At 34.1% G+C, this 24,451-nt stretch overlaps 3 protein-coding genes across 3 annotated transcripts; all 3 read left to right on the forward strand.

Moving 5' to 3' along the window:
* The first annotated feature begins 181 nt into the window (after positions 1-181).
* Positions 182-3,673, forward strand: atpaf1 (ATP synthase mitochondrial F1 complex assembly factor 1). Its single transcript, XM_043222443.1, is given in 9 exon segments — positions 182-407; positions 483-591; positions 804-842; positions 940-1,002; positions 1,851-1,904; positions 2,038-2,085; positions 2,590-2,685; positions 2,762-2,869; positions 2,947-3,673. Coding segments are annotated over 9 exon segments (903 nt in total). The 5' UTR covers positions 182-198; the 3' UTR covers positions 3,124-3,673.
* A 1,106-nt stretch (positions 3,674-4,779) lies between these two features.
* Positions 4,780-11,602, forward strand: rab3b (RAB3B, member RAS oncogene family). Its single transcript, XM_043222442.1, has 5 exons — positions 4,780-5,088; positions 6,265-6,489; positions 7,964-8,082; positions 9,168-9,292; positions 9,368-11,602. Exons 2-5 carry the CDS (start codon positions 6,265-6,267, stop codon positions 9,550-9,552), a joined length of 654 nt encoding a protein of 217 aa, XP_043078377.1. The 5' UTR covers positions 4,780-5,088; the 3' UTR covers positions 9,553-11,602.
* An 868-nt stretch (positions 11,603-12,470) lies between these two features.
* On the forward strand, positions 12,471-24,406 carry nrd1b (nardilysin b (N-arginine dibasic convertase)). The gene is given in 32 exon segments (XM_043222441.1): positions 12,471-12,546; positions 12,746-12,912; positions 13,596-13,692; positions 13,695-13,796; positions 13,927-14,008; positions 14,087-14,240; positions 14,321-14,394; positions 14,658-14,753; positions 14,931-15,053; positions 15,535-15,592; positions 15,681-15,754; positions 16,638-16,707; positions 16,868-16,945; positions 17,018-17,138; positions 17,253-17,311; positions 18,070-18,124; positions 18,213-18,317; positions 18,408-18,531; positions 19,144-19,230; positions 19,315-19,434; positions 19,528-19,579; positions 20,437-20,587; positions 20,668-20,795; positions 20,868-21,030; positions 21,115-21,146; positions 21,896-22,034; positions 22,109-22,156; positions 22,236-22,288; positions 22,366-22,449; positions 22,538-22,745; positions 23,671-23,760; positions 23,885-24,406. Coding segments are annotated over 31 exon segments (3,204 nt in total). The 5' UTR covers positions 12,471-12,546; positions 12,746-12,760; the 3' UTR covers positions 24,110-24,406.
* Positions 24,407-24,451: the final 45 nt, after the last annotated feature.

Consider the following 24,451-nt stretch of genomic DNA (forward strand, 5'->3'; position numbering starts at 1 on the left):
ATTTATCACACTATGTATTTATCGTTATTGTTCTGTCGTTCTATCTATTGCTCTATCTATGCATTTAATGTACAGTTTTAACCATAATTTTGTATTAGGACGTAATCATAAAAAAATCAATCCATACACACATTTTTAGTGTAGGAACCAATATGTTCTGTGTCTATTTAAAACTTGGTTCCGCCCGGACACTCATAGATGTGGGACGGGGAAAAGATGGCGGCGGCTGTGGTACAAATGTCATGTTTGTACCGAGGGATGTTGGCGGTCAGAGCCACTGGCATCCGCCCGCTGATCCCGGGACTCGTGCCGTCTCAGTTCAGGGCGTTCTCCATGAAGAAAGAACCGGAGCTGGAGGAAAATCCGTATTACAGCAAATATGAAGAGAAGATCAGGAAACTGCGGAGGTGAGCGGCCGTCAAACGCTGATAATAAATAAGCTGTCAGGCGTTGATCTAACACGTGTAGTGCTGTAACACCAGCTCGAAACCTCAGGAGTATAAAGCCCGGCTGGAGAAGCGCGGTGAGGTGAAGACGGAGCCGCTGGGGCAGTCCAGACAAGCGGAGTTCGTCAAGTACATGGAGAAAGAGGTGATGATTTTCACCTTTAGGTGCCTATTTGTAGCCTCACTGTGTTTGGAAAATGGTATTTATTGTGTAATTAATTAAACTTTTTATTTTATTATATAATTTAACTACACATTATTATTTTTAGTAAATGCGATATATGATAATGCAATAAGCATTTTTAAATAATACAGTGAAATATGTGGGTTAATTTGCCCTTTTTGTTTTGTTTATAGCGTGGTGAGGCAGGACCCGGGGGCTTCACCAAAGATAAGGTAAGCTATTAGTTACCTCATTCATGTTTAAATGCTAAATTAGATATTTACGGTTTATCATTTGGGTCTTTTGTTTTTATTTTGTCGTATTTTATAGACTTTAGGGTCTATTCTTAACCTTGATATGGTTCAGGAGAAATCTGGAGCTGACATTGCAGAGGTAAGAGGAAGAATATTACTAAAACGACTTGTTTTTTTTTTTTACGGTTCTTGCACACCGAAGGCAGAAAATACTGTATGAGTTGTCTCATATTCATCATTCTTTCCTATCAAAATGCTTGCTGCGAATGCAAAAATGCAGGAAATCAAAATTTTTATATATGTAATAAAAATTATATATATTTTTTATATATATAATAAAAATTATATATATTTTTTATATATATAATAAAAATTATATATATTTTTATATATATATATAAAAATTATATATATTTCTTATATATATAATAAAAATTATATATTTTTTATATATATGATAAAAATTATATATATTTTTTTATATATATAATAAAAATTATATATATTTTTATATATATGATAAAAATTATATATATTTTTATATATATGATAAAAATTATATATATTTTTATATATATGATAAAAATTATATATATTTTTTATATATATAATAAAAATTATATATATTTTTTATATATATGATGAAAATTATATATATTTTTTATATATATGATAAAAATTATATATATTTTTATATATATGATAAAAATTATATTTTTATATATATATATAATAAAAAATTATATATATTTTCTATATATATTATTATTATTATTATTATTATTATTTTATTTTATTTTTTATGATGGACGAAAGTTTTGGAGGCAGTATGTAAACATGATTGACACAACAAGTCATATTTATGTTTATTAAATGTACGAACATTTCGGCCTTAGTGTGCAATGATCTTTAACATGAAGTTAGATTGTACTGTAACACAATATATATAAATGTTAAATAGACCACCACCAAATTTTCTGTATACAGCTTTGGATGCAGTACTTCTCAAAGAAAGACACGATCAGTGCCACATACCAGTGAGTTGTTTTATCACTCTACTTATATATATATTTTATTTTTTTTTTTTAAAGCATTTCAATTTATTGCAATAAGCAGTCACATTTCAGATGTATGTTTTACGCAAGAGTAATGACCTTGTAATTCTTTGTTTTAGGGCTCAACATTTGACGTTATTTTTGGCCGTGCCGCATCTTGCCCAACAGTAAGCATGTTCTTACACTTATATCATATATATCCCTGCAAAATGCTAAAGGTCCACTTGGTGGCGGTAGATACTGGCCCGTTTTTCAAACCCGTCTTTTTAATGAATCAAATATACCAGCGTAGTCCAATTCCCGAGTGAATCAATGTAACAAGGGAGTTGTTTTTGATGAATTACCAGTGTAGTGTGATGCATTAAAGTGATTCATTAGGGTGTTTAATTTAAGTTCTTATTTAGTGAATCAAACGCAGTACCTGAATGAGTGAACCGCTCATTCATTAGAGATGAACCGGTCTGATTTTAAAATGAATCACTTTAAGTAAGTTCTTTTTTTAGTGAATCAGACACAGCGAGTGTACTTTGATTCCCGAACAAATCACTTAATTTATTTGTAATGATTCCCATCCTTATGTACGAGCGTTACCAGAAAGTGTAATCTTCATACTAATGGTATTTAATGGTGTGATTTACAGATATATAATAACTGATCGTGTATTCTTGCAGTTTCTGTACGCTCTGCCCCAGAAGGAGGGCTATGAGTTTTTTGTGGGCCAGTGGGCTGGTCGTGAACTGCACTTCACATCTTTAATCAATGTTCAGGTATTATTATTATTAATATTTAATATCCGTTCCCCACTGCTGTTGGCGTAGCTGCTGAAATCGAGTTGTATTTCAGACAATGGGAGAAAATGCACCCAGCCATCTAATTTTATACCACTATACGGACCTGCAAAAGGACAAAGACATTGTGCTGATGACCGCTGAGATGGATAGCAAATTTGTGGTAAGTTAAATTGTTACCAAATACAAAAAAAACGGTCTGTGCGATTTTTAATGGTTTTTTTTTTTTTACTTTTTCAGACTGTCCACCAGGCGCAGTGCTTAGCCAATCAGGTGCAGCTGTTTTACGGATCGCAGCGGCTCGAGACGTTCCGATTGGTCGAGACCTTCAACCACCAACCGGCGGAGTTTAAACACATGTCTGTGATCGCAGAACTAGAGCAGAGCGGCGTTGGACCTGCGCTCACTACGAAATAATACTGATATGTTTCTTCACGTGGACTGTTGCCTTGAAGGAAGCGCTCTGTAACTATGTACGGAGGCTTTTGCAGCCAGATGAGAAGATGTGCGTTGCCTTTCGGTAGATTCGAGTTAGATATGGCATGATGTATGAATATTAAACATCATGGTTATCTGCTACTGTGTATGCAGATTTTGATTCTGTCCTGATTAGCGTTGGGCACGAAATATTGTGTGATCGTTTTGTGCTTAAAAATCCAAAAAAGGAAACTTATTTATGCCGTATGTTTCCAGCAAATTAAAAGTCGTATTGTAGATGCTTACGCATCCGTTTCTTTCGGAAACGGCGTACTTGGTTCTTCCTTACGTATAGTGTTACTGGATTTAGATCCGTTTAAGGAGTTATGGCCGTCTTTCTTCCTTCTCCACTGAGATGAACACACCTGTAGCCTGGTGAGTGAGATCCACAAATAGACTGAAAGGCCCTGAGGACCCAAGCAGCATGCAGTAATGTTCCTGTATATCCATCGCGGTTGTGTTCGTAATAAAGCTTTACGCTTTGGCGGTATTTATGCACCTGGTTTTGTATACATATTTGAAAACCAAATATATAAGCGACGTGCAAATGATGACTGAATTTCTCAAAACCGACTTTTCGTTGTCATTCCGCTGTTGACTATTAACCAACTGACCGCATTTTTTGTGGATTCGTGAAGTTTGCTCGAATGGTAACAAACTTAATTTTAAATTGCATTTGAGACTTAGTGCGCAAATTCTGAGCTAAGTTGTTAATGTTGTCAAAATTCAATTTTAGCAAATTGTTTTTTTAAAACGCCCTTTAATTGCATTTATATTCAAGAAGCATCCTGTTCCTTTAAAAAATATATATATATATATATATATATATATATATATATATATATATATATATATATATATATATATATATTTTTTTTTTTTTTTAAATTACATTCTTAAAAATATTTCAATTTGGGAAACCACTTTTGCCTCCCGTGATTACATTTACCATTGTTCTGAGAATTCCAGTCAAATGTAATCTTGTTGTTAAGAGTCGCATCATTAATAAAATTAATTCACAGGAGCGACGAGATTTTTAAAAAAATTGTATTTATTTTTGGTGCTCGCAAAATCTTGCCAGTGCATCTGTTTACATGTCGATGAAGTGCTAAAAACAAAACTAAAAAAAGCAGCGCTCCAGGCCAGTAGGTGGCGGCGTTGTGAAGAAACAGCGACACGCGCACTTTATGACCATTTTTACAAATTCGAAACAAAAATCTAAAAAGTAGAAAATTCAATGCAAAGTTAGCTTTCGATATTTTCTCTACCCGTTACAGCCATTTTTGCAGATAACACAGATGATAAAATTTCGAAAAAGTTTCACTTTGACCCCCAAAAAATCTATGACCAGAACTCACGTGAAGTTATCCGATTTTAGTTGAAAATGGTAAAAGCCTCCTAAATTTGTAGTAACTGGACAGTACTGTTTTATCAGCAAACATTTAATTAAAAGCCTTTGTAAAAAAAATGCTTGTTTAAAATGCCCATGCACTACGCTACTTCATTATTCATTTATTTAATTACCGACAGCCTGATTGATTGGCTTTTATTTTATTTTCGGGTCGCATTTTGATCTCTAATGCCATGGCACTTCGTTTGTTAATGCCGAAGCGTTTTAATATTTTTGGGGGCCGCCGCGCGTTCCCAATCCGATTTGAATCGTTTACACTGAGCGCTGAATTAGACCGAATTAGAGCCGGCTGCCCCGCCCTGCCGTGCACACAGCGCGCTTTCAAACAAACCCGTCGACAAACCTCCACAAAACCGCCGTCCTTCGCTAATATACGCGATAACGCGCGCGTAAAAGCAGGCGTTTAGGACGCGTTCACGGCGTCGTCAGGTGCTGCAGCGTCCACAGACGCCCACCTAGAAGAGAAGCAGACGAGAGCCGCGCTTGCATCCGAGGTGAGCTTCTCCGTCGTGTGCCGTTAACTGACGGCTGCCTGTCGTTTGTGGATGTTTGTCGGCGAATGTCGTCCCGTCAGGATGTCGTTAATGTCTCCGTGAGAGTTATGAATGAGCTCGTGTGTTTGCGCGGTCGAAATAGCGTCCCGTGGTTATGCAATGATGTCCGTGCTTGTGAATGGATGTAGCTGACGAACGTCTCTTGTAGTTGAACCTGTTATGTTGATTGCGCGACGCTTTAACGGTGTTCCTGCCAAACAAATCACCGTAATACGAAACGAAGGCTTGAAATTATGCGCTGGCATATGCATCATTCAAGACTTGTTTTGATGATACATAGACCACAGCTGGTGGTCTTGTTTTTTTTTGTTTTTTTTTTTTAATTCACATATTTTATGCTTGACATTTATGTGCTTATTAAAATGTATTTTATTTATTCATATTATGAAAATATATTATTATTATTATTATTATTATTATTATTATTATTTTATAATTAATTAACAGGGTGGACATTAGTATTTACTGTATTTTGTACATTAGTACTGATGTCTGTAATTTATTTGAGATTTAACACGTGTGTGTGTGTGTACATAAAATAGTTTTTAAATTAAAGTATTTTGTGACAAAAAAAGAAAATGAATAATTTAATTACTTTTATTTAACCAATAAAAATTAATAAATTAAATTACTTAAAAACAATAAATTAACATGAGTTTATATAATTTAATGCAAATAATAAAGAATAAATAGAAATATTTATATAAATAAATATAAATGCAAATATTATTTATCATCTGTATAACACACACACATATATATATATATATATATATATATATATATATATATATATGTGTGTGTATATATATATATATATATAGTATATATATATATGTATATATGTGTATGTATATATATATATATATATATATATATATATATATATATATATATATATATATATATATATATATATAAAGCTAAACATATGTACTCAGAGTATATATGTATAGTTTTATATGTATAGTAACAGGGCTGACACCTTTTCTTTTAAATTATTAAGTGTGTATAATATTTATTTTTATTTATTTATATTCTCAGTACCTACTCAGTACCAGTAACAGGGTTGATACAGGTATTTATTCTCTTGTCTCTGTTTATTTATTCCCACAGATGGCGAAAGCAGATCAACGCTTTGGGCAGAGAGATGGATCTGATCAGAACTTCGACTACATGTTCAAACTCCTGATTATTGGCAACAGCAGTGTAGGAAAGACCAGTTTTTTATTCAGATACGCAGATGACTCTTTTAGCAACTCATTCGTCAGCACGGTCGGCATCGACTTTAAAGTGAAGACGGTTTACCGGAACGACAAGAGAGTGAAGCTCCAGATATGGGTGAGTGCTGGAGCAGGCATAACGGTGCAATCAAATGCATAATAATGTAATATGTGAATGAAAACGAGGTTATTTTTAGCCGCAGCTTGTTAGTTGTTCTAATGTGATTGGCTGGCATCGTTAAACCCGAACTGCATCCTGCCGTATTATGTGAAGTGCGCGTCCTTTATCATCCACAACCACCTTCAAGCAGGCTGTGAATGAGAGCCATCTTTTTCCGGAGGAAAAGAAAGCAAGCGCCTTCTTTTTTTTCCCCCCACATGCATCATCGATGCCGGTTGTCATGGAAGCAGCACTCCATACTGCTCCCTGGCAGAAAGAGATCCTCATAGCCAATTAAAGCGGCCCCTGAGGGTGAGAAGGGGTGGGAAGAGAGTTCGAAAGCACACCAGAGCTCCGGGTGACAAGTATGACACAGCCACAGTTTGCGATAATTCATAATCTGGGTGTATTGATCGAGAGGAGTTAAAAATAGGCTCTCGTTCGAAACAGCTGAAGGGAAACCGGCGCCAAGTGGAACAAAACAAAATGGGCTTTAAATAAAGACGGGACTAAAATAGAGAAATTGCAACCAAACCATTCATTTAGTCTGTCCTCCTCATGTTTGGTTGAATTTATAGAGCATTGAAGGTCATGTACGCTGTTATACACAGCGATGCCTCCAAGGTTTGTATTTCATCTTTAACTTTCCAGAAATAGAAACGTAAAATAAGACTTTTTTTGTTTTTTTATTTGATTACAAAAATAAAATAAAATTAATGCATTAAGATATTATAGCATTTATGATGAACTAATAAAAATATATAAAAATAATGTAATATTTTTATTTTATATTTGTATTAAAATGTATAAATTAATACTGTAAAAATGCACAAATTGTAAGTTTGGAATTAGCTACTTTTTTCCAGCGGATTAAAACACTGACAGCTAAACAGAATTTAAAGAGCTTGGGCAATAAATGTGGTAGACAATAAAACCGCAGCGCGCAATAATAATAAACCTAATGTTATTGACTGCTTGTTTCGGTGACAATGTTTACCCATGATTTACAGTCGGAGTTATATAAAAAATGTCCTGGCTCTATTAAGCTATAACGGAAGCCCAAACCTTTATAAACTAATCTCTAGATTTCACTGTTCATGTTCACTAAACATTTTGGAGGAGTTTGATGTAAGATTAGAGGAGAATGGTTTTCCTCTAAAGGCGCTATGCTAGGTTTTCTTTATAAAACCTTAGAAAATATGGATATTTTTCTTTCACAAACGCGTAACTTCACTTCAGGAGGCCTTTACTAACACTCCAGAGCCACGTGGAGGACTTTTTATGATGGATGGATGCACTTTATAGGGCTTCAAAATCCCAAAAACCAATTCACTGCCACTGCAAAGCTTTTCTTCATATAGTTCTGATGGTATCTAAAGCATATGATGATATTCCTAATCAGCGAATCTGTGATTATCTGTGTTGTTTATAGGATACGGCGGGACAGGAACGGTATAGAACTATTACTACAGCTTACTATAGAGGAGCCATGGGCTTTATCCTCATGTACGACATTACAAATGAAGAGTCCTTCAATGCAGTGCAGGACTGGTGAGCAGCTTTAATATACCAACCTGGTCTCTTAAAAATACGTACCTCTGTGCAACACTGTTTTTACGTGCTTTACTGCACATCTCTCCACGGTTTTACAGAGAAATGGTTCAGAATTGAAATATCCTAGACTGATGCATCCGTGCCATTTCAGCTTCCTTTTAAACAGATTTGAACTGTTTTGTCGAACCGTGATTTGAACCGGAGCTCTCAAGTACATCTCTGTACTCCGTGAGCTGCCGAGCAAACCTACTATCTATGAAAACCCATGGATAAGAAGCTGTGTGACTCTACCGTTCAAAAGCATCGGTTTTCAAATATCTCAGCATATTATTATTGTAGTCATAGCATGATATTCCTCAAGTAATCAAGCAAAAATTGCGCTTCATTAATCGAAGCTCGGTCAATTTGTGTGAAAAGGAATAAAAGATGTCAGAGTTCATTTCTTTTGGAAACTGAATCATTCCTTGTCCAATTGGAAACTGAATCATTCCTTGTCCAATTGGAAACTGAATCATTCCTTGTCTAATTGGAAACTGAATCATTCCTTGTCCAATTGGAAACTGAATCATTCCTTGTCTAATTGGAAACTGAATCATTCCTTGTCTAATTGGAAACTGAATCATTCCTTGTCCAATTGGAAACTGAATCATTCCTTGTCTAATTGGAAACTGAATCATTCCTTGTCCAATTGGAAACTGAATCATTCCTTGTCCAATTGGAAACTGAATCATTCCTTGTCTAATTGGAAACTGAATCATTCCTTGTCCAATTGGAAACTGAATCATTCCTTGTCCAATTGGAAACTGAATCATTCCTTGTCTAATTGGAAACTGAATCATTCCTTGTCCAATCGGAAACTGAATCATTCCTTGTCTAATTGGAAACTGAATCATTCCTTGTCCAATTGGAAACTGAATCATTCCTTGTCCAATTGGAAACTGAATCATTCCTTGTCTAATTGCAAACTGAATCATTCCGTGTCTCGCTAAAAAGTGCACCAACCAACCACCGTTTAAGCCATGAGACCAGGTGGGTTTATACACCAATGAAGTTAAGTGCCGTAAATGCCCTTTTCCTTTCAGGGCGACGCAGATTAAGACTTATTCTTGGGATAACGCTCAGGTGATATTAGTTGGGAACAAATGTGACATGGATGAAGAGAGGGTGGTGCCTTTCGAGAAGGGGAAACACTTGGCCGACCAGTTAGGTAAGTCACGCACGCGTCCAGCCTTTATCTGATGCGTTGGTTTTTGATCTGATTTCTTCTGATTTCTTCTCGCAGGCTTTGAGTACTACGAAGCCAGCGCCAAGGAGAACATTAACGTCAGACAAGTATTCGAGCGCTTAGTTGACATTATCTGCGTGAAGATGTCGGAGAGAGTCGATACGGATCCATCCGTGGTCACCGGTGCCAAAACCACTCGGCTAACCGATAAGCCGCCCCAGCTACCTCAGAACTGTTGCTGATTTCCATCTCAACTCATCACTTATCAGCAGCGGGTCCGATGTTGTTTGATGTTCTGTTTTAATGGCGATTGGAACCAACCTGGGGTGCGTTTCATAGTGCGATGCATCGTTAGAAAAAACGTAACTTGCCAGTGACAAAATCGTAGTAACGTGGTTGCGTCATTTTATTTATCAACAGTATAGAATTGCCGTTAATGCCGTCGCACACCGGAAGTGGAGTAAACTTCTGCTAAATAATCAATTAGTTTATAGTTCATTTACACACAGAACCCTGTTCATTATTTTAAAATCAAGTGAACACACTATTTAATTAACTTAAAATGTACTTCTCCACAATGTAACTCTGCCTACGTCCGACTTAAAATGTTTAGTTTAGTCAACTTGAAATTGCATGTTAATGTAAGCGACAACTGGAATATTTAAGTTAAGTCAGCCAGGTAACATATTATTAAGTTGAAACAACATTTTTTTACAGTGTAATTTTTCCACAACCGTAGCATCTTAACTATTTAATTTTTGGGTTTTTTTTTTATATACGATTCATCGCTTGTTTCCTTTTGCAGCGCCCTCCAGGGTTCCCGTACGCATTTAAGCACAAATAGATACAAAATATTGTATATACATTAAGGCAACATTGTAACAATAATCTATGCTTCTAACCACAGGAAGAGAGTTTCGATGCTGTTCGTAGGAACCACGGTATGGGGAAAAAAACGAATCGTTGAATTACGTTGATAACGACTGAACATGCGACCACAGTTGGCTAACAATGCCTCGGGAAACGCACCCTTGTTTGTTTGTAGCTGTCAAACACGTGAAGTAGTTCAGTAATAATAGTACACTTTGAACTTAATCAGTCCATAGGAAACTCAAAGCAGGGACTAGAGCAAAGCACAAAAACTACTACTTGGCTCTCAGAACTTCAGTGTTCACTGCCGAAACTAGATTTAAAACACAATCTGTTATGGCACAATCTTAATAATCTTATGAATTATATATTGAGTGTAGTATACGAGTACTTTTAAAGGATAGTTCACGCAAAACAAGTAAAAATTCTGTCGCTTTTTACCTCATTCTCAAGTTGTACCAAACTTGTATGACTATCTCTCTCCGTTTGTTAAAAACAAAAGAAGTTGTTAACCAAACAGTTGTACTACTATGGAAGTGCTGGTTCGGACCGCACCGATTTGGAGCAACGCGAATGAGTAAAATGACAAAATGGGTGAACTATCCCATTAGTGAAAGTAAAATGGTGGATATTTTGTTAAAAGGCACACAAATAAACTCAGACTTTTGCAAAGAGGCCATTATGCAGTTTTCGGGGTGGTTTCGATGCTTTGATTTGATTGGATCAGAAGCAGACGCACGTTGGACTCCATCTACGAACCGCTGGCACTTGCTTTAGCTGTCTTTATGTCGAGAGAGAGAAAAAAAAAAGTGACGTTTATTAACTTCATGATTAGGTACGCTAAATAAAATTCATGTCTTACACAAAAAAAAAAAATATGATATCGAATTCATGTTAAACTTAGTATTGTCAGAAACCACATGTAACAGTTGTGTGTAATAATAGACCGAACACAATCAGCACATTTCATAGTCAGGTGACGTTCGAAGGATAGTCGTCTTCGCTCAAAAACCTCGAGCGGAACGTCGAGATATATCGTGAACTCGTGCCAGGATGTCTTTATATTTCAGAAACTTGTAGCAAATCCTCGTGGGTTCGTGTGTGTATAATCTACTTTGGATTTTTATCAAGTGACGTACGAGTGTTTTATGTAACTATAGTCGAAAATTATTCGAAATGAGATATTTTTAATTCCGATGCCATAGGCCACTTTTTGTTTTCCTTGAGTAGATATTTATTTTTATGCTGCTGGAATATATATATATATAGGCTAGTTGTACCTTTGCTGTCAGTGTATTTTGATTTGTAGACAATTTGCACTGGGGCGTACAGTGATTGTACAGTTGTGAATGTTACTTTTAGATGCAATTTGTAACAATAAAAGCACAAATCACATATAATAAAGGTAATATTTATGTGCCATGTCTGTTACTGTATGTACGTTATGCTGATGGCCAGTTGTTATTGATATTATATTGATATATATTGATATATATATATATATATATATATATATATATATATATATATATATATATATATATATATATATATATAGATAGATAGATAGATAGATAGATAGATAGATAGATAGATAGATATATGGTTTGTTAGGATAGGGCAATACTTGGCAACTAGGCCTATTTGGAAATCGGGAATCTGCTAGTGCTGAAAAAAAACATTTATACTGAAAAAAAGTCCAAATTAAATCCTAATAGTGATATTACTAATCCAAAATTTATTTATTTACAGCAGTAAATTTAGTAAATATTTTGATGGTTATTTTATCCTAATGGTTTTTGGCCTAAAAGGAAAATGTATCATTTTAACCCATACAGTGAATGGTTATAGGTCACATATACAGTATACTATATTAAATGAAAACTTTCAAACTCACAATTTACAAAATAAAGAGCTTTAATTACAGTAGCCTATTCTTATTCTTCATTCAAAAACAGATTCTTACGTCTTTGTCTTGTGCTTAACTTCAAGTGAAGTTAATCTTATCTGTGTGTGTGTGTGTGTGTGTGTGTGTGTGTGTGTGTGTGTGTGTGTGTGTGTGTGTGTGTGTTGTGTTATTTCAGCTGCATTTCAATTACCGAAACCTATTTATATTTCTTCAAAACAGAGTTTGTTTTAGTTCAACAACACGTCTGAAGGATTATATAAGGGCCTGACAAACCTGTTCCTAAATGCAACGCTCATCTTTCATTCGCGGTAGCGCCGGCTGGCTCGACCAATCAGATTAGTTCTTGTTTTTTATGCCACGGTTCATCAGCCAATAAAATTTCAGTGTATTAGGTGTACGCATCAAGAGCGTTAACCTCGGCGCAACATCCGTAATCCCACCTCCAACAGAAACATTGGTATGTACTTAATTATATGCAGATCTTTTTTTTGTTTTAATCACAACGCTTGTCATGTTGCAGTTCCAGATAGAGATTAGCAGCTAACGTTACAGGAGATTTAATAGACCAAAGGTGGTTACAGGTGGTGACAGGTGTCAGTCACGTTAAATCTACTGTGTTTGAACACCGTGTGACAGGTTTTAGTTGTTATACGCAGACTGTTTGAGTCCAAATGCCCCAGACGAGTAAAGCTAGAACTTCCGGTGGGTCTGCCGGTGAAGTGTCCGGTCCAGAGAGCGGGGAACCTCCACCGGCTCCAGGCGGAGAAGAGGATCACAGTGACCCTGTAATAATCAAATCACCGAGCGACCCCAAAAAATACAGGTCTCACTTAACCTAAGATTTCCTTATGTTTTATGGTTTGTAATGACAGCAACAACAACAATAATTATAATGTATAATTACATGTTATAATATGTTTTTAGTAAATGGGTTTAATTATAGTGAATACTTACTGCTATGACAATTATTAGTGTTCATCTTGTTTATATCGGATTAAATAATCAAATGTATCAATGAAATTAAAATTCTAAATGTTGAGTAACTATTAATAAAGAGTCATATAAATAATTTAATAAAATAAATATTTTGTTATTTGGTTTATATTTAGTTTTATTATCAAATGTAGATGTGAACATAGAGTTACGAAATTTATTGTTATTGTTATCAATAAAAAAAGATTTTAATATGCACTATAAAGTTATAAAAGTTATTAATTTAATTTGTTTTTATTTTCATATTATATTATATTATCAAGTGTATTATAAATGTATACAGGATTTTATTTTGTTCATTTATGTTTATTTTTATTGTTTTTATTTATATATATTTTAAAAAAAAATTCAAATCAATTGTTGTTTTTATCAGGCAATGAATTGTTGTATTACTATTTTTATTTTTGAATTATGTTTGATTTATATTATATTATTGAATTATGTTTGATATTATATTATTTATATTATTTTTGCCATGCATCGTCTGAAAAGAAATAATGAACCCTGTTTCAGGTACATAGAGCTGAGCAATGGACTCAAAGCACTACTCATATCAGACCTCGCCCAGTCAGAGAGTAGCAGAGAGCCAGCTGCCAAAGAGGAGGAAGACTCGGTGAGGAAGAGGAAGGGGACAGTGAGAGCACTAATGAAGACAGCAGTTGCGTGAATAAATGCAGTGAAGGGGTGAAGAAAAATTGCCGTTCTGAGAAACAGGTGGCTGTCATTTTTTTACAGTTACTTTATTCATGTAGAATTATATTTTTATATTTTCTTTATTATATATATATATATATATTTAAAAATAAGTAAATATAAAATGTATGTCTTATATCTTATATCTCAGTCAGCAGCTGCGCTCTGTATCAGCGTGGGAAGTTTCAGTGACCCTGCAGATCTACCTGGTCTCGCCCATTTCCTCGAGCACAGTGCGTTGCTTGATGTTCATTTTATTTGTACCTTTTTATTTTCTTTTTATTCACATTAAATAAAAATCTCTTTCTCAGTGGTCTTTATGGGTAGTGAGAAATACCCGGCCGAAAACGGCTTTGACGCTTTCCTGAAAAAGCACGGAGGAAGCGACAACGCTTCCACAGACTGCGAGCGGACCATCTTCAAGTTTGACGTTCAAAGAAAGTACCTCAGAGAAGCACTGGACCGGTGAGAAAAAAAAAAACTCGTTGTTTATTTTAGCGTGAACTGTGTCTTTAATAATCTGCATTTGCTTTTTTTGCCCACAGATGGGCGCAGTTTTTTATCGGCCCCCTGATGAATCCTGACGCGGTTGACCGGGAGGTGGAGGCCGTAGACAGCGGTCAGTAATCTGGAATATAAGATTAGTATATTTCTTCATATGAGAACATTTGGAGAAACTAAGATGTTTGGACTTGTTCTGACGGCACCCATTCACTGCAGTGGAGCAAAGGATGTAATGCTAAATTTCTCCAAACCTGTTCTGATGAAGAAACAAACTCTCCTGCATCTTGGATGGCTTGGAGTACACTTTAATTTATGGGTGAACAGTTTTTTTTAAATAATGAACTGTAATTCAGCTAAATTCTCTTGACCTGCTAACAGAGTATCAGATGGCCCAGCCGTTAGACTCTAATCGCAAAGAGATGCTGTTTGGAGGCCTAGCAAAAGCCGGTCATCCGATGAGCAAGTTCTTCTGGGGTCAGTCCATGTTACTAGCACACGCATAACCTTCTGGGATGTCAAAGATGAGAATGATTGATATATATATATATATATATATATATATATATATATATATATATATATATATATATATATATATATATATATATATATATATATATATATATTATTTATTTTTTTTTTTTTTTTCAGGAAATGCTCAGACGCTGAAAAACGAGCCCAGAGAGAGGAATATCGACACTTATGAGCGCCTGAGAGAGTTCTGGAGGAGGTATTACTCTGCTCATTACATGACCCTCGCAGTGCAGTCCAAAGGTAATGAGGATAAATGAGTAATCTGAGAATTAATGTACAGTACCAGTCTCATATTTGTGAACCTGGAGCACAAAATCAGTCTTAAGGTGCTGGGGTTTATTTGTAGCAATAGCCCGAAATATATTGCATTGGTCAAAATGATAGATTTTTCTTTAATGCCAAAAATTGTTAGGATATTAAGTAAAGATCGTGTTCTGTGAAGGTACTTTGTAAATTTCCTGCACTGAGTATATTGAAGCATGATTTCTGATTAGAAATATGCATTGATAAGAACTTCATTCGGACAACTTTAAAGATTATATTTTTCAGTATTTAGATTTTTTTTTTTTATTCAGTATTTTGTCATAACAAACCATACTTCAGTGGAAAGCCTATTTATTCAGCTTTCAGACTGTATATAAATCACTTTTGACTGGTTTTGTGGTCTAATTCATTTAACATAACATCTGAGGGTCTAATTCTGGACACTTGATCTTGATAGACACGCTTGATAACCTGGAGGAATGGGTGCGAGAGATCTTTGTTAATGTCCCAAACAAGTATGTATGTTAAACAGTCATATTTCTTTTTATTTCTATGTTTACAAGGGTTTATTTTTATGTCATTTCCTTTCTGGTATTTTCACAGTGGCCAGCCACGAGCTGATTTTTCAGACCTTCAGGATCCATTTCAAACTCCAGATTTCAACAAGCTTTACAGAGGTGGCAATGGATTTTGTGTTTGATAGATTTTGTCACTTTAAAAGCCATTTTACAATTGAAAGTAAATTACCATTTAATTTTTTTTTTTTTTTAAAAGGTAATATATACCCTAATATTAAATTTTAAATATGAATTATTTGAATAGCATTATAAAAAATAAAATAAATAACAGTTATACATGGATAATATTTAATGTAGGTTTTTATATTTAAAATTTATGAAATATTTATATTTTGTATTTAATTAAATTATTATTTATTATTATTATTTATTCATATAAATAATCTAAATCTAAACTGACATTTCATATAATAATACTTTATAAAATATATTGTTCATATGTATTTAATAAATTATCATTTTAATTTATACTCTAAACAGTTATTATAAAACTATAAATTATGTAAAAGTATGAAAATTATATATATAATTATTTGTAAAAATTATTAAACAAAATCATTATTTAATTTATTATGTTTATTTAATTTATTGTGAATTAAATTTATATTTACAGTCATGTATATTTGAAAAGTAAACAATTTGTAAATAATAATAATAAACTAGTAAACATTGAAACAAATTGTATAAAATAAATATTATATTTGGTTTTTTTATTAATATTTAATCATCAAATGTATGTTTGTCAATAAAATGTACATTTGTAACAAGTTTACAACTACATAATAAATACTAATACTATTTATATTCATAGTATTTTTTTTTTTTTCTATTTGATTTATTTGAACCAAATAATTGCATTTATTTTATCTTTTATCAATTTTGTCTTTATCTGAATGACTCTGTCAAATCTCAGTCTGCTGATGCGGTTTATAAATTGAAATGGGTGTTTGGAAGCTTTCATAACTTTGTGTGACATTTACAGTGGTGCCTGTGCGAAAGATTCATGCGCTGACCATCAGCTGGGCTCTTCCGCCTCAGGGCAAACATTACAGGTCAGTAACACATCCTGACAGCTGTCAAAATCTATCCACCGCGTGAAAGCGTCTTACCCTGCTGAGGCCAACAAGCTTCTAAACCAGGACAACACTACGCAATACTACAAGTTTGCATATTGCTAATGGCATTAAAATATGTTTGTTTGGCGGGTTGTAGAGTGAAACCCCTGCATTACATTTCCTGGTTGGTCGGTCACGAAGGAGCTGGAAGTATACTGTCTTTAATCAGAAAGAAGTGAGTTTGGCTTTCTTTTCATATTTGAATATTTAAACTGAACACTAATGAATCAATGCTCTGTATATGAAGGTGCTGGGCTCTGGGTCTGTTTGGAGGAAACAGCGAGTCGGGTTTCGATCAGAACGCCACCTACTCCATCTTCAGCGTTTCAGTCACCTTGAGTGACGAGGGCTTCCAGAAGTTCTTCCAGGTTTGAAAAAGAAAAACCCTTCATGTCTGGTCGCTTACCATCCTTACTTGTTTTTTTTGAATACTTTTGTTCTTCTTTAAAAAGGAATAATTCGATGTCTTATTGTGGTCGTAGATCATTCATATAGTATTTCAGTATCTGAAGATGCTTCAGTCCGTTGGACCTCAACAGAGGTGAGAATCTAAACATTACAAACATACAGCCTGATTCAGCAGGACAACATTTAGTGTTATCTATATATTTTATAGAAAGATATACAGTGGGGAAAAAAGGGTTCTCAAGAAGAAATTAACCTCTGAAGATAATTCGTTTTGATTTAGATTCATATTAACAAGAAATATAATAACATATTTAATTTAATTTGATTGTTAAATTCAAACATAATTGAATTGATCATTTTATGTATATGTGTCTTTAATCTCAAAAAACTAAAAGTATAAAAAAGAAGAAAGAAAGAGAGTATTTTATATTTTAATTTTAGAGCTAAAATCACACATTAAAACATTTAGTCATTGTACTTAAATAAATAATATGATGAACTGAATTAAACCTAAATTAATGCTACAATTAATAGGAAAGAATAAACAAGCAAATTAATAAATAAATATTTATACTAATAAATACGTAATTATTTATGAGTATAAATCCATATTGATATTAAACATTATATATATATATATATATATATATATATATATATAATAGAGGAAGAGCAATATTAATCTTTTTTTTTATATATATATATATATATATATATATATATATATATATATATATATATATATATATATATATAACTGAATAATGATAATATAAAAAATAAAAATCTAAGTCTAAGTCTATTTGTGTTAGTGGTTTTAAAAGGAACCCAGAAACCGAGACACCAATCTCAAGAACAAAAAACACACTCTTGGTTATGGCTTTTTTTCAGGATGTATGAAGAAATCCAGAAGATTGAAGCCAACGCGTTTCACTATCAGGAGCAGGTGACATAAAATCATCTAAAATCGTTTACTGGTTAGACCAGAAGCAGGACTTCATTTTTCATTATATTTTTATATTTTTTTATACCAGACAGAACCGATTGAGTTTGCTGCAAACATATGTGAAAACATGCAACTTTTCCCAAAAGAGGACTTCCTGTGTGGAGACCAGCTGATGTTTGAATATAACCCAGAGGCATGTTATTGTCTACTGCACTGAGCTTTCCATGCTAAACATTTTATGTCTGTAGTTCTGATCTTTAATCTGATATATCTGTGGTTGAAGGTCATCTCAGCTGCTTTGACACTCTTGACTCCAGCAACAGCCAATATATTACTTCTGTCACCTGAGCATGATGGGCTCTGTCCTCTAAAGGAGAAGTGGTTTGGGACACAGTACAGTATTGAAGGTAATCTAAAAAGAAAATCATCTCTAATAATACAGAACAAAAAAAAAGAGAATACAGAGATAATTTAATAACTGATAAATGGCCAATTGTAGCATTTTATATTCTTTTGTTTAAATAAATGTAAAAAAAAAAATAGAATTAGTTATTTAAAATGATAAAAACTTTAGTCATGTATTAATAAAAGAAAGAAAGGTGATGATGTGTAAATATAGAAAATTAAAAAAGTAAACAAAAAGGTTGGTGGTGTTTAATAAATAAGACCAAAAAAAAAGTTTGGTGTTGTGGCATAAATATATTGATAAATATTAAAATAAATAAATATTAAGCCTTACAAGTAAAAACTGTCGGTTATGGGGCATAAATATATATAAAAATGTGATATTGCACAAATAAATAAAAATTAAATTATTAAATAACATTCAAAATAGACATTTGGTATAAACACATTCAAAATACAACACCAAAAAATCTATTGTAAAAATAGAGGAAATGTCACTATCAGCTGAGAACCAATATGGCGCCAATATACCATGCATTAGTTAATTTCATAGTTTGATTTAACGTTAAATAATAATATTGAATATTCAATAAGGAAGTGTTCTACCTACACAGATATTCCACAAGAATACCGTGATCTCTGGGCTGGAGATTTCCCTCTGAACCCAGACCTTCACCTCCCAGCTGAGAACAGGTTTATAGGTCAGTTCTAATCCCATTCCATTAAATGACCATTCATCCTTCCTTTTACAGCAGTTTTTCATGCCTGGTCTTATCCGTTCACAGCCACGGATTTCACCCTCAAAACATCAGACTGTCCTGACACGGATTTCCCCGTCAAAATAATTGACAACGAGAGAGGCCGTCTTTGGTTCAGAAAGGACAACAAGTTCAAGATACCCAAAGGTACCTTCATAATAAGACAAACTTATGAAACATGCTAAGAAAAACACTATGTAACAGTGGTGATTATATCGTTGTGTCTGTATTTTCTGGTAGCTTATGCACGCTTCCAACTGCTGACACCATTTATACAGGAATCTCCTAAAAAGTGAGTTGTTTCTCAACGCATTTAATTAATTATCCTCTCCCAAAACCCTTCTGGCCATCCCTGCCACATATAATAGCCTGTTTCCACCACGAGACAAAATTGTAAAAAGTAACTGCATCTTTTTGCGAATGAATAAGGAATCTATTAATACAGATCTATGGGTACAAGGATACGCAGAGCAAAAATGGTCAACCACGCCAACGTTTTCAAAATAAAATGAGGTCTGCGCCGTTTTCGAAAGTCCTCTTTTTTTGGCCCTCGAACACTCCAGAGTAATGAATAAACAACAAGCAATAACAGAAGCAATAGTGTCTGGTGTCAACGGGGCCTGAGATATAAACTTAGGATTGCGAGATTTTAACACAGAATTCCAAGAAAAAATTTCGGAATTGCAAAATTCCAACTTAGAATTCTGAGGAAAAGCTTTTTTTCTGAGAAAGAAGTCTGAAGCGTAAAATTTAAAAGTCACAGTTACCATTTTTATTTTTATTTTATTCAGAGAAAACACTAGTGTTACACTAGTGACTTTTCATGTTAAACCGTTTTAAAATTAAAACGATCCTCGTCTACACCGGCGTTTTCGCTGCATTTCAGAAACGATCTCCGTTTACAGTACACAACCTAAAACGCATATCACATGACCATTCGTGCAGGTACAACCATAGTTATGTATGGGTAGATTGCCTATTATTTAGAGGAATATGTAATATATGAATATGTAAGCGCTAGAATATGTAAATGTGGAATTGCGAGAAAAAATGTAGAGTTTATATCTTCTAGAAAAAAAGTGACCATTATTATATTTTTCATTCCATGGCGGGAATATTACCACGTGAATTGTCTTTTTTCCCTCCCAGCCTGGTCCTGTTTGATCTCTTTGTCAGCATTCTGGCTCATAATCTGGCGGAGCCGGCATACGACGCTGAAGTTGCTCAACTCGAGTATATGTTATTTCCTGGAGACCACGGCTTGTTCATCAGACTCAAAGGATTCAGTCACAAACTGCCTGTGAGTTGTGTAGTAACACCGGTCTGACTCGTTTGAACAAACCGATTCTGAGAGTAAAGCTCCTGTCTTTAATCCTTCAGTTGCTTCTGAACCTGATCGTGGACCACCTGGCCAACTTTAGCACCACTCCAAAAGTGTTCAGCATGTTCACTGAGCAGCTGAAGAAAAACTACTACATCGTCCTCATTAAGCCAGATCGGCTTGGAAGGTGGGTAACTGCAGATTTCAGACTCCGTTCACATTCTTTGACGCGGATGAAGGCTGACTTCCTGTGTTTCAGAGATGTTCGACTGCAGGTCCTGGAGCACCATCGCTGGTCTGTGATGCAGAAGTATGAAGCCATCATGGCCGACCTCGGTGTGACTGATCTCATGGACTTTGTGCATCGATTCAAGGCTGAGTTATTTGTGGAAGGACTCATACAAGGGAACGTCACAAGTGCCGTGAGTCTTATTGATGATTTATTTCATTTTAAACATGTATTTACACTGTAATTGTTGATTTTTGTATGATTTTTGCACAAACAGGAGTCAAAGGAATTTCTGCAGTATTTTATAGAGTAAGTTGGCTTCTTCTGTTTGTTAGATAGGCTAATAGATGTAAGGCTTTGTAAGGTTGTTTTTTTTGAAGTACAATAAAATAAATTCTGTTTAGTTTCTGTATAGTCTGTATATTTATAAAATATATAAACATATACGTTACATTGCCAGGTTATTTTTGGAAATATTATAATATAAAAAAAAAAAAAAATTTTAGTTTACAAAATGTGTACTTAAATTAAAATGTTATATATTTTATAATTATTTATATTATAGCTACATGTAATGAGTGTTTTTTTATTTTATTTACAACTTGTTATTGTTTAGGTAACGTGTTACATGTAATGATTGCTACATTATCATTACTTTTTGGTGGAAAATATAGCAAAGTAAAACTTTTTATTCAGTTTATTTACAAGAATGTACACTTACAATAGTTATTTTTCATATATTCATACAATCATTTTGATTTCACGAAAAATAAAAAGTAATTGTTTATATATTTCATGAGAAAAAATATAAAGCATTAAATCAAAATATTAATGATTTTTTTTTGATTTACAACAGTCCATTGATTTAATAAATGTAAACTGTATTGGGTTTTATCTTTATTCAACATTTTAAGCAATCAGATTATGGGGTAGCTGAAAAATTTGTCCTACTTTTTTAGGGGGCATCACCCCAGCATTAAGAATTCATATTATAATTAAAAAATAATTAATTCATGCTATTTAATTACTGGCAAATACAACATGCTGGTGTTTTCCAGGAAACTCGAGTATAAAGCTCCTCCGGCTGAACCTCCTGTCCTCTTCCGAGTGGTGGAGCTGCCAGAGACACACCACTTATGTAAAGTTCAATCGCTCAATAAAGCGGACGCTAACTCCGAAGTCACAGTATACTATCAGGTAACGGCCTGTTAACAGTCCTGTGCAAAAAACAAAAACCAAAATGTTAACTTTAAAGTGTTTTTTGTTTCCAGACGGGGCTGAAGAGCTTGCGAGAGCACACACTGATGGAGCTGCTCGTGGTGAGTTTCATTGTTGTTCAAACAGAACATCTCTGTGTTGTCCTCCTTTCTTAAAATCATATATTTTTTTGTTCATCAGATGCACATGGAAGAACCCTGCTTTGATTTCCTGAGGACAAAGGAAACTCTGGGGTCAGTTATGAAGCGTCATCTTTCAGACTGTCTAAATATTTCCGCTACAACACAGATCTTGTTTGACTCTTCTTCAGGTATCAGGTGTACCCGTCCTGCAGAAACACCTCGGGTGTCCTTGGCTTCTCAGTTACCGTCGAGACCCAGGCCACCAAGTTCAGGCAAGATTTATGGTCAAAACTAGACGCTTACCTAGTTTGTTGTCTTTGTTCATATCAATAACTCTTTCTTTTTGTGTCTTGCTCGTAGCACTGACTTTGTGGAAGGGAAAATCGAAGCTTTTCTAGTCAGCTTCGGGGAGAAGATGGTTAACTTGTCGGATGAGGCTTTTCAAACTCAAGTGACGGCGCTGATCAAGCTGAAGGAGTGTGAAGACACGCAGCTCGGGGACGAAGTGGACAGGAACTGGTTTGAAGTGGTCACGCAGCAGTATGTCTTTGACAGGCTCAATAAAGAAGTGAGAAAACAGTCAAACAGTCCATATATTCCTTTTCTTTATTATTACACATGCTTTACTTATCACTTTATCACTTTATATATTTATATTTATATATTTATTTGTATGTATTAGTGCTGTCAAAAGATTTTGTTTAATTTTTATATGTGTAATATAAATACAAACACATGCATCAATATATTTAAGAAAATATATATTTATTTATTTGTTTGTTTGTTTGTATCAGTGCTGTCAAAAGTTTTTGTTTAATTTTTATATATATATATTTTTTTATATATATATATATATATGGTGTGTGTATGTATTGTTATTATATTGTATTTAATTATTTTGGATGTGATTAATCACAACTAATCATTTGACAGCACTAGTATGTAGGTATTTTATTTATTTACATATTCATACCCAGCCTCATTTATTAGTGTTAATATTTTATTTTAGATTGTATTTTATATACTCATTGCAAAGTTTTTCATTTTACTTTTAAATATATTCCACATTACCAGTGTTTTTGTTTTAGCATTCAGTTAATTAATTGGTTAGTTAGTAATGCCATGTACCCAACCTTTTTTGTATTAGTGTTATTTCATTCTTATTTAATGCAGTATATTTATGCAACATTGCAAACTTTATTGTTGTTGTTTTATTTTATTTATCTATCTATATCTGCCTATCTAGTCATCTGTCTGTCTATCTTTCTATCTATCTCTGTCTATTCCTTTCTTCTTTACTTTCTTGATTTTTGTACTGTATAAAATAACTAATATTTATATGGGTGCTATTTTCTTAATTTATTTAAACAAATTAATATAGAATTGTAATGCTGGCCATTTAATGATCATTATGTATAATATTATCTATATCAGCCTGGTGCTTTACTATTCTTCTTTTTTATTCTGCATTATTTTTTTGCTTTACCCAACAGATTGAAGTCCTGAAGAATGTCACCAAAGATGAGCTGGTGTCTTTCTTCATGGAGCACAGACACGCCAGCAGTAGAAAACTAAGCATACATGTATGTTATTTATTTGACGAATCAATGTATTTTCCCAAATGAAGATAGAAAAGGGCCATTACAAACTAACTAAGCCGCTAATCGTGTTGGCATCCATCAAATCGCTGCACTGTGATTCAAACAGGTGGTTGGGTTCGGAGAGAAAGAGAAGGAAACCCATGGAGATGATCGGTCCGGTTCGTCCCCAGAGTCTCAGGATACAGAAGCGAAGACTTCCTCATACGGAGACGTGTCCAAGCTCATCTTCCTCCCCGCCTCGTCCGATCTCGCCGAAGCCAGCGGGATAACAGATATCCGGGCATTCACGTCCTCCCTGAACCTGCACCCCTACCACAAGATCCTCCGGTGAGACTGAAGCACACTGAAGAGCCACGGCTACCTCCAGATCTCATGTTTTCAGTCAAACAAATATACCAGTGATACGGATTCAATCAAGTGACATAGAAATGGTGGGTTTTGCATGTAGAGGACAAAAATCTAAATGATATATAACTGTATTAGATTATCAGGGATTATGTTCATTAAAATATGTGCACTCAATATATCAGATATGCATTGTATTTGAAAATAAGTAGTTGCTGGAAATCATTTTTTAAGAATGTATTTTATCTTGAATTCTCATTGTGAATAAAAATTTGGAGACGTGAACGCAAAGCCTTATACCTCAGATCTGAATAATATTTAGCACGTT

Source organism: Puntigrus tetrazona, chromosome 22 (genome assembly GCF_018831695.1).
Source record: "Puntigrus tetrazona isolate hp1 chromosome 22, ASM1883169v1, whole genome shotgun sequence".
Taxonomy (NCBI): Eukaryota; Metazoa; Chordata; class Actinopteri; order Cypriniformes; family Cyprinidae; genus Puntigrus; species Puntigrus tetrazona.